The 10,842-nt window shown below is 61.9% G+C and overlaps 1 protein-coding gene across 1 annotated transcript in view; it reads right to left on the bottom strand.

Annotated features, from left to right (window-relative positions):
- The window catches only part of ARHGAP33 (Rho GTPase activating protein 33), a 31,135-nt gene extending 26,905 nt beyond the window's left edge, over positions 1-4,230 (bottom strand). The window contains exons 1-2 of the mRNA XM_029913127.1: positions 4,035-4,230; positions 1,565-1,659 (exon numbers count right to left, since the gene is read on the bottom strand). Of these exons, the coding sequence (XP_029768987.1) occupies positions 1,565-1,659; positions 4,035-4,040 (101 nt within the window). The 5' untranslated portion in view covers positions 4,041-4,230. The remainder of the gene's footprint in view (positions 1-1,564; positions 1,660-4,034) is intronic.
- Positions 4,231-10,842: the final 6,612 nt, after the last annotated feature.

The following is a 10,842-nucleotide window of genomic DNA, read 5'->3' as shown; positions in this document are numbered from 1 at the left end:
ACCCCACACAGCACCGGGTACCCACCCCCACGGTACCCCACACAGCATGGGGTACCCCAACACTGCTGTACCCCACACAGCATGGGGTACCCCAACACTGCTGTACTCCAGAAAGCATGGGGTACCCACCCCCATGGTACCCCCCACACCGCACGGGGTACCCCAACACTACTGTACTCCAGAAAGCATGGGGTACCCACCCCCCATGATACCACACAGCATGGTGTCCCCAACACTGCTGTACCCCAGATAGCACGGGGTACCCAGCCCCATGGTACCCGACACAGCAGAGGGCACCCCAGCACCGCTGTACCCCAGACAGCACGAGGTACCCACCCGCAGGGTACCCCAACACCGCTGTACCCAGATAACATGGGGTACCAACACCCCACGGTATCCTACTCACCATGAGGTACCCAACCCCACATGTTAAGCCAGGTAGCACAGAGTAACCTGACACCCTGATACTCACACAGCACTGGGTACCCCAACCCTCTGCTATACACAACCAGGGACCCCCAACCCCCCACAGAACCCATCCCCCCTTGGCTGTACCCCAAACCCCCAGAACCTATTTCCCTTCTGCTGTACCCCAACCCGGGACCCCCAACCCCCCAGAACCCTTCTCCCCTCTGCAGTTCCCCAACCGGGGACCCCAACCGCAGACAAAACACTATTCTGTTGCTATATCCCAAACTCCAACCACCCAGCATACAGCACCCCCAGAATACCCCAAGCACCCTAATCAGGTAACAGCCATCTACCAAACAGCGAGACAGAGCCCAGTGTCTCCCCTGCCCCCTTCTATATCCCAGCCCTGGGACCCCCCCAGCACCCAGACACCCCCTCTATATCCCAGCCCTGGGACCCCCAGCACCTAGACACCCCCCTCTATATCCCAGCCCTGGGACCCCCAGCACCTAGACATGCCCCCCATCTATATCCCAGCCCTGGGACCCCCAGCACCTAGACACACGCCCCTCTATATCCCAGCCCTGGGACCCCCAGCACCTAGACACGCCCCCCCCCCCCCATATCCCAGCTCTAATGGCACCAAGACATCCCCGTCCCCTCGCTATACCCCAGCACCCTGGACTCCCTCGCACCCAGACACAGCCCATCCTCCCGCCAGGCTATATCCCAGCCCTGGGACCCCTTGCATCGAGACATACCCTCCCTCCCGCTATATCCCAGACCCCCAGGCCTTCCAGCACCCAGACACGGACACGGCCCCTCGCTATACCTGAGCCCCTCGGACTCCCTGGCTCCCAGACACAGCCCCATCCTTCCCCTGGAGCTATATCTCAGCCCAGGTATTAGAGGATGCTGTCATTTCTATTGTTCCTTTAATTGTCTGTTTCTCTAGCTGGACTCCCATGGGACACGTGCCCCCGAGGGGGGAGCCTGAGATCTGAGCCCTGCCCTCCCATCAGCGACCGTCCAGCTCACGGGGACCCCAGCAGAGAACCCACTTGCTCCCCAATTGCATGGACGGGCCAGGCACGCATCATGCCACACTCACCACTAGGAACGCCTCTCCCGGAACAGGACTCCCCTTGCTTACCTCTTGGGGGCTTTCCCCTTGACACTGGCGGCTGTGTTCCCCAGAGGGCGGAGCGGCCCATCCCCCGTCCTGTCCAGACTGTCCGTGCTGCGGGCCTGCAAGGGCAAATCAAATAGACATCAGCATCAATTTACCATCCCCCAAAAGGAGCCCAAAGCCGAGTTGCAGCCACCTCAGGGGGGAGAAAGCTGGGGAGCAGCTGCACATAACACTGCACGGGGACAGATTGTCTGGTGCAGAGATGCAGCCAGCTCTGGGGCAGGGCAGCTGGGGAACAGCTGCACATAACACCACATGTGGATGACTTGTCCGGTGCGGAGATGCAGCTAGCTCTGGGTTGGGGCAGCTGGGGAACAGCCGCACATAATGCTGCATGGGGACAACTCACCCAGCACTGAGATGCTGCCCCACCCCAGAGGTGGCTGCATCCCTGCTATATGACAACTGTCCCAGTTCTCCCCCCTGCACCATGTAATCCCATCCCCTTTGGCTTTAGCAGCCCAGGGAGCAACAATCTCCATGGATCCGGTTTCCCGTCAATAATTCACACCCGAGCTGCCTGCTTAGATATTCTTTGCCATGACCCCCACCTCCTCCTGCAGCTCCCCGTTTTATCCTTTGAGACAGCCCCCCATCACCCCCAAATCCCTGGCACTGCCCGGAGAGGTTGGAGGATTGCTGGGAAAGGGACATCTCCCCTCCTATCCCCACCAGACAGATTTGGGGGCAGGACCTTGTTGAGGGGTGCCAAGGGAGGAGTACAGGCACGGGCGGAGGCAGCTCATGAGGAGTAGAAGTCACCGCACCTGACAGCCCCAAATGCATACGGAACCCCAAACGGCACCCCAAAATCCAACCCAACCTGGGGCTGCATCAGAGCTGGTGTCCCCCTAGAGGGGAAAGACCCCGTGCCCCGTTCCCTGCCCTGGGGCTGGATCGGAGCCCACGTCCTCTCTGTCAGTTGCATGGAGGCTCCGGTTATTGATCGGGGGGGCCTCAGAACCGGGGCAGGCCCAGAACCCAGAACCCTGGCCTGGTCCTTCTCTCCGAGTGGGATGGGTGTAAGGGGGGGGAGTGGGGAATGCCATGGGGGGAAGGGGGTGCCTGGGCTTGGGGGGGAGGGCAGAGCCCAACAGACCAGATCTGGGGGAGGGAGAAAGAAGACAAAGGGTGAGACAGACACAGGAGGGTAACCACCCCATGCACCTTCCCGTCCCATCCCCCCGCCAAGGAACCGACCCCCAGAAACATCTGGCCATATCCCTGCTCCCCCACTGCCTCCCTTCCTCCCACAAGGGATTGTGTAGGAGACACACACACACACCCCTGCACTCCCACCTCCACGTGGGGGGGGATTAAGACACGTGGTGGGGGTTACATAACAGCTTCTTGCAATGGCCCAGTTCCTCCCACGGGGACCCAGGAAAAGCACACGATGCCCCCCAAAACCCAGTTCCCTCTTCCCCAGCCCGGCTGCCCCCCAGATCACTCCTCCCCAGCCCAGCTGTCCCCCTTATCTCCCACCCCCTACCTAGCTGCACCTCCAATCCCTGCCCCTTGGCGAGCTGCTCCCCCATAACCCACCCCCAGCCTATCTGGCCCCCTTATAACCCACCCCAATAGTTTGGGGTTGGGGCTCTCTCCCCCCACAACTCTGGTGTGTGTCCCCATTTCCCCCATCTAGCTGCATCATTCGGGGTTAGGGGGCTGAATATCCCCCCACTGGATTAACAGAGACCCCCCCATTTCCTCTGCAAAAGTGGAGAGCACAACCCCTCATGGGGGGGCTAAGATTGGGTGTCAGGTGATTTCAGGCAGAAAGGGGCCAAGACCCCAAAATACAGAGCAAGGCAGCTGGAAAAATTATAGCCCTCCCAAATAAAAACTGATGAGAGAAACCGGGCACCCCCAAAATACCTACAGCGTGGAAGTGGGACTGCCAAATCTCAGAGCATTTATAGGGGTGATTCCCTTGGCCCCCAAAAAGAGGATTTGGGGGTGTGGGGATTTTGGAACTTGGGATTCCCTGCAAAATCTCTCGCCTCCCCCCCCACACACACAAACACGAAAGTGAGAGAGGTGTGCACTGTGGGGGTGGGGATCCCCCACAAATCTTTATGGTCAGGGAGGTTTATGGGGGGGAAGACACCACTAAAACTCCCTAAACCCCCATCTGAGACATGCCCCGAGGCGGGATTGTAGGGTATGGGGAGGGGACCCTAAATACATATTGGAATAGATCCCCCAATCTGAGAGATACCCCGAAGGGGGATTAGGGGTGCAGGGGAGGAGACCCTAAATATATATATGGGGTTTGGGATGTGGGTGGGGCTAAGGAACAGGTGCATGTGGGGGGAGCGTTGGCGCCGGGGGCAGCATTTGGGGGTGGGCAGAGGGTTAAACAAACATGGGGGCACAATCCAATGGGGACCCCTCCCCGTCAGCCCAGACAATAAACCCCCCCACTTACCACCATTGTGTCTCCGGTCCGCTAGGAGAAGCCGGGGGTGGGGGCCGGAGCCATGCGGAGGGGGGCGGCATCTAGGGGGGCAGGACCCCCATCCGCAGCCCCCCCCCGGGAGGGAGCGTGGGTGGGGGCGGTCAGCTCCCAATGGCCATGGGTCGAGAGAGGCACAATGGGGCGTGAGGGTGAAGGAGCTGGAGAGAGCGGGAAGGCGGCAGATGGGGAGGGGAGGAGACACACACGGGGGGGGGGGGGGACGGACGGACGGACGGGCAGGCGGGCGCAAGGTCAGCGCCTATGCCCAGAACAGAGCCTAGCCGGGCTCCGAGCCGGGAACGAGCCGGGGTGGGGGCGGAAGGAGGGAGGGAAGGAGCCAGGCAGACGATGGACGGAGGGGAGGGGCGTGGAGGGGGAGGCGGACGGAGACAGACAGACAGGGGAGCAGGGGAAGGGGGGGGCGCTCGCTCTCTCAGCCCCCCCCCCCCCGCGCGGGGAAGGAGAGAACGGGAAAGCCCCTGGGAGAGCAGGGCGGGGGGCAGGATCCAAGGGTGCCCCCCACGTCCAGCCCCACCGGGAGGGGGTCCCAGGGAGCGCCCCCGGGGGTGGGGGGCTGGGAGGGCGGAGGCCCCCCCTCGCCCGCTGGTACGTTCCCATTGAGATGCAAAGGGGCAGAGGCACAATGGGCCGGGCGCCAGCAGCTGGGCAACCCACACAAAGGGGCTTCTGTTAGCCCGGCCGCACGGACACCCCCGCCAGGGAGAGAACCCAGGAGTCCCCGCTCCCAGCCCCCGCTCTAACCACCAGGCCCCACTCCCCTCCCCGAGCCAGGGAGAGAACCCAGGAGTCCCAGCCCCCCACCCCACTCTAACCACCAGACTCCACTCCCCTCCCAGAGCTAGGGCGAGAACCCAGGAGTCCCAGTCCTCACCCCACCCCCAACCACTCCCCTCCCGGAGCCAGGACTGGCTCCCAGCTCCGCCCCGAGACCCAGGCCCTTGGCGGCAGTGTCAGGGCTGGGAATCCGGGGAGGGGGGCGGGGGATGCTCCTATGTCACTCAGCACAGGATACAGCACGAACCCCTCCCAGCCTCCCCCCACAGACTGACCTCAGCCTCTTCCCCCACAGACTGACCCCCAGTGCTCCACAGATTGACCCCCCAGCCCCAGTGCCTCACAGACTGACCCCCTCAGCTCCTCCTCCCCACCTGAGCCCCCCCAGCCCGCTCTCTGCCCAGTGCGAGGAACAGGACGGGTTAGGGTTAGGGTGTGGGGGGTGTCAGTGCTGGGGGTATTTGGTGTGAGGAGGGGATTACACCAATGAGGGGGTTGGGACCTGCATGGGGAGCGTGAGGGTGGGGGGTGTAAGGGGCTGTGGGGTGCAGGAGGGGGCTGTGGGTGGACACTAATCAGGGTGAAGGTGGGGGGAGAGGGAGGGAGGCTATGGAGTGGTCTGGGTATTCCACGCAGGGCTGTGGCTGCAAGTGATGGGGGGGGGGGGCATGAAGTCTGTAACAGGTGGGGGGATGGGAAAGGATTGAGGGTCAGGAGGGATTGGGGGGGCTGTGCGGCGAAGGGGACCTGTGCGAGTCAGTGTGGGAGTCCCTGCTGCCCCCAGCTGGGGGGATGGGCCCGCTCTGTGTGGGGGGGGACTGTCTGGGTTCAGGGGTACCAATCTGGGGGGACTCCTCGGGAGGGGGGCTGCATATCTGTGTCAGGGCAGAGAAGTTGGGGGGCTGTGCTTTGGGGAGAGATCAGGGAGCAGCATTGTGGTGCATCTCCCAGACCCCTCCAGGAATCCCTGCCCTGCCCCCCAGCACTCGTGCCCCCCCAGACCCTGCCCCCCTGCCCCATGGTGGGTCGGGGGGATGCCGAGTTCCCTTTCTGCTCCCTACCGTGGAGAGCGAGCGCAGACGGGGCTTCCACTTCTGCTGGCTGTTGTCCACCAAGGAGAATCGGCGCAGCACGCGGGGCTCCATGGGGGGGGGCTGCAGATCCTGAGGCAGGGAGGGGGTCAATGATGGGGTCCAGCTGTGACCAGGGTCCCTGCCACACAGGGACACTAATGAGAGGTCCCTGTGGGCCTTACATGTGGATGTTCCCCAGCTGCCCCACCCAAGGTGGCTGCATCTCAGTGCTGGGCAAGCCATCCCTGTGCAGTGTTATGTGCGGCTGTTGCCCAGCTGCCCCTGAGGTGACTGCACATCAGTGCTGGACAAGCATCCCCAGAGGTCTAAGCTGCCTGGATCAGATCTCGCTCCTCCTGCAGATGCTGCTTCTGCTTCCTGCCCGCATTTGGGAACCGCAGCAGGAAGCGGCTGGGGGGTCACCAGATCCCGTCGGCGCTAAATCTGTGGGCTGAATTCTGAGCTAAGGGTGAGCTGGGTGCAGGCTGGCATGGCTGTGCTCATGGCACTGAGATCCCCTTGTGCACACTTGCTCACAAGTCTCACGCCAGCGCCTCCCTGCCACACATGCTGGCCCGGGCCCTGTGCACCTACATGAGGGGTGGGCAAACTTTTTGGCCCGAGGGCCACATCTGGGAATAGAAATTGTATGGCAGGCCATGAATGCTGACAAAATTGGAGTTGGTGTGCAGGAGGGGGTGAGGGCTCTGGTTGGGGGTATGAGCCAGAAATGAGGAGTTCAGGGTGCAGGAGGGGGCTCTGGACTGGGGTGGAGGGGTGTGGGGGGGGGGAAGGGGTCCAGCTGGGGGTGCGGGCTCTGGGGTGGGGCTGGGGATGAGGAGTTTGGGGTGTAGGAGGGGGCTCTGGGCTGGGGCAGGGGGTTGGGGCATGGGGGGAGGCTCAGGGGTGCAGGCTCTGGGTGTCGTTTACCTCAAGCGGCTCCCAGAAGCAGTGGCATGTCCCTTCTCCGGCTCCTACGCAGAGGCGCAGCCAGGCGGCTCTGCACGCTGTCCCGTCTGCAGGCACCGCCCCTGCAGCTTCCATTGGCGGCGGTTCCTGGCCAATGCGAGCTGCAGGTGCAGCACTTGGGGCGGGGGCAGCATGCAGAGCAGAGCCTCCTGACTGCCTCTATGCATAGGAGCCAGAGGGGGGCCATGCCGCTGTTTCCAGGAGTCACGTGGAGTGGCCCCCGACCCTGCTCCCTGGCTGGAGCACTGGAGCAGGGCAAGCCCCAGACCCCGCACCCCAGCGGGAACTCGAGGGCTAGATTAAAACGGCTGGCAGGCCGGATCTGGCCCACAGGCTGTAGTTTGCCCACCCCTGACCTACATCCTCCTGGGCACACTCACCTGTGCCCAGTGCACGAGGCTACTCTGCCCCCACCATGCACATCCCCTCTTGCCTTTGGCACTAGCCACAACTGTCCTCTTTATCAATAGTCCAGCACCACTGCCTACATCGATGGCTCACCTGGCACTGAGATGCAGACACCTCTGTGGCAGGGCAGCCAGGGAACAGCGACAAATAATTCCACACAGGGATGGCTCGCCCACAGATGAGATGCAGCCACCTCTGGGGTGGGGCAGCTGAGAAGAGCTGCCCAGGGATCCCACACTGGGGCCAGCCTTGACTGCATGGGGAGCGTGCCCCCTGCTAATCCCCCACCCTGCTCCCTGCAGCCCCTCCGCTGTTCCGGAGGTTTCCTACCCGCCTCCCTGCCCAGCCCGAGGCTGCGAGATCACCGCCAGGGCAGCCCCAGCTGGACTGAGACTCGCCAAGCAGGGCAGCGGGTTTCAGAGAGCAGGGCTGGGGTGGTAGCACTGTGGGGCTCTGCCAGGTATGTCCGTGGGCCCGGCTGGGTCTGTCCCACTGTCATGCACAGCGCCCCTCCATGCCAAGCTTAGAGATGGAGCAAGGCTCGGGGGTCAGAGAGCAACATCCCCTAGCACAGGCTGGGGCTGGATCGAAGCTGGTGCCCCCTGGAGGGTAAAGGTCCCATGCCCAGTCCCCGCCCCCCAAGCCAGCTGGTTGTCAGATTCTCAGTTGTGAGCTGGCTCTGTCACCTCCAACATGGTCTGTGGCTGTACTGGTGCCATCACGTCCCACAGAGCTTCAGCTTTCATGGGCTGCTAAAGCTTCTGGCCTTAGTGGTTAGGATAGAGGCTGCCTGGGTCTGCTGAGAGCCTGTGCCTGTCGCTGGGAGAAGGGGGGGCTGCCTGCATGTGACCAACCCTGCAACGCTGCCTGGGTCAGCTGAGAGCCTGAGCCTATCACTGGGTGGGGAGGGGGAGCTGGCCTGCCCCTCCATGATCTCCAAAGTCCAGTGTCCCTGACATTCACTGTTTCCCTACTGGTGATCTTGGCAGCAGAGGGCACAAAGGCTGGGTGGAGGGCAGGGAGGGAAATGCAGAAATAAGAGACAAGCCGAGGGGGAAGTGCAAGTGGGGAGGGTGGGAAAGGAGGGAGCAAAAAAAAGGCTGTGTTGGGAAGTGGGGCGGGGACAAGGGATTTCCCTCCCCACCCCCCACCTGCTGGGAAGGCAGATGGGCTGGGGCTTTCCCAGGAGGCTGGGGGAGAAAGGACCCCCATGCAGGAGTTGGAGAGGGGCTGGGGGTCAGTGAGTGATCGACACACATAGGCAGGGCGACTCAGCCCCTCCAGCAGGGGACAGCACACACAGAGCTGGGCTCATCCCCTGCAAGGGGGGGCAGCGTTCACACGCACACACACAGGTGCCAGCTGCACAGACGTGGGGCGGAGGGAAACCCCGGTCCCAGGGAGTGGGGCCCCACGTGGCCCGGGGAGGCAAGAAGCTGCGTCAGGAGCTGCGTCTGGCAAGCATCTGGGAGCAGGGCCAATGGGGGAGTGTACAAGTGTACATGCAGATGGACAGACAGACGGCTTCATGTGGGCATGGATGGAGAGACAGGCGGATGGAGGGCTGGGTGTGGGGAAGGATGGATGGATGGAGGGGTAGAGGATGTGTGTGGGCAGGGGAAGGGGTGGGTGTGGGGAAGAATGGGGGCTGGAGGGTGCATGTGGGGGGCAGATGGAGGGAGGGGTGGGTGTGGGAAAGATGGATGGGGGTGGGTGGAGGGTGCATGGGGGGCAGTGTAGATTGGTGGGAGGATAGCAGATGTGTGGAGGGGGGCAGATGGAGGGACCATAGACCCATAGCAATATGGGGCTGGAAGGGACCTGGAGAGGGCATCCAGCCCAGCCTGGGCTTTGTCTGACCTGCTTTGAGAAGCCTCCTGCGTCGGGGCCCCCTGCTGAGGTCCCCGTGCCCGCCCCATGGCACCTGCCAAACTCCCTGCACGCAATGTGCAACCTAAGCCGGCCTCATGGCACCGCCGCCCTTTACACCTTGTCCTGCCGACAGGCCTGGCTGCCCCTCTGCACAACACGCCAGAGCCGGTGTCTCGGCTCCAGCCTCCCAGCCCCAGGTTTCAGTCTCTCCTCCTTGCCCAGGCGCCCAGACCTTTCCTCCTTGTTGCTTTCCTTGGGGCTTTGCCAGCGGCCGCTTCACCCCCATTGCACAGGGCCCAGAACCAGACCCAGGACGCCAACCGAGGCCTCCTCAGCGCGGCCGCAGGGCTGCTCCTGTCTGGCTCCCAGGCCCCTGCTGACCCAGCCAGAACGACGGGCTAGCTTGGCACTAGTATTACTCTGGTGACTCATCTCTAGTTTGTGACACACTCTCCACCCAGCTCCTTCTCTGGCAGACTCTCCTAGACTGGCAGCACCAGCTGGGATCTGGGCAGTGGTTCCCCCCTCAGACCAGGGCTACACTCAAATTGTGCAGTGGTAGAACCACGCCGCTCGGGGTGTGAAAATCCCCCCCGAGCGACAGCTGCACAAGCCTAACCCCAGTGCAGACAGCACCCTGGCGACCCGAGGGTGCCTCCCAGGGATGTCGCTACCTCTCTCACGGAGGTGCCGCGTAGCTCTCCGGTCGGCTCAGTGGCACCAGGCAGCATTGCGTCGACCTGCCTTAGGCCTGGTCTACACTAGGACTTTAATTCGGATTTAGCTGCCTTAATCCGAATTAACCCTTCACCCGTCCACACTACAGAGCCAGTTAATTCGAATTAAAGGGCCCTTTAAATCGATTTCTGTACTCCACCTCGACGAACGGAGTAGAGCCTAAATCGATTTTGTTAATTCGAATTAGGGTTAGTGTGGACGCACACCACCGAATTACTGTGTTTAAGTTAATGGGGTAGTGTGGCCGCACACCACCGAATTAATGTGGTTTAAAACCGAATTAAGGTGCTTAGTGTGGCCGCGCACAATCGAATTTATACAACCTGTTTCCCAAATTCGAATTATCTAAATTCGGATTAATCCTGTAGTGTAGACATACCCTTAGCTTTGTATTTTCCATGTGACCTCCGTGAATTTCAGCCAGTGTCTCCCGGGCCATTTCTCCAGATCACTTGGGTTTCGAATCCTATCCCCCAAAGCACTTGTGACCCACCTGGCTGGGTACTGTCCGCAAACGCTACAAGCTGTCATTAGCCCAGTCCCTGATGAAGATACTGCCCAGAACTGGAGCCAGGCCTGATCCTGGCGGGCCCCACTCACTGTCAACCACCGACACGACTCCCTGGGAATGGGCACCTGCCCCCTAGCAGGCTCGGCGAGGCTGCATGGCCCTGGTTTGCTCAGCAGGTCACATGGGACAATATCAACAGCCTCACTGAAGGGGAGATAGCTCATGTCAACCGCCCCTCTTGCCCCAAGGCTGGGCCCTATCTGAGGAGAGTGGGTCAGGGACATGATTTGTTCTGGACAAATCCGCTGCTAAGGGCCAATGGGAGTGTCCATTCTCTCTCCCCGGGGGGTCTAGGAGCTCCTGGGTTATCCCTATGCACAGACAGATACGATGTTTCCCTTTTCAGGCCTCT

Source organism: Terrapene carolina, unplaced genomic scaffold (assembly GCF_002925995.2).
Source record: "Terrapene carolina triunguis isolate 2854851 unplaced genomic scaffold, T_m_triunguis-2.0 Scaffold461, whole genome shotgun sequence".
Taxonomy (NCBI): Eukaryota; Metazoa; Chordata; order Testudines; family Emydidae; genus Terrapene; species Terrapene triunguis.
The sequence above is the reverse complement of the archived record's forward strand: the minus strand, read 5'-3'. Positions and strand labels throughout refer to the sequence as shown.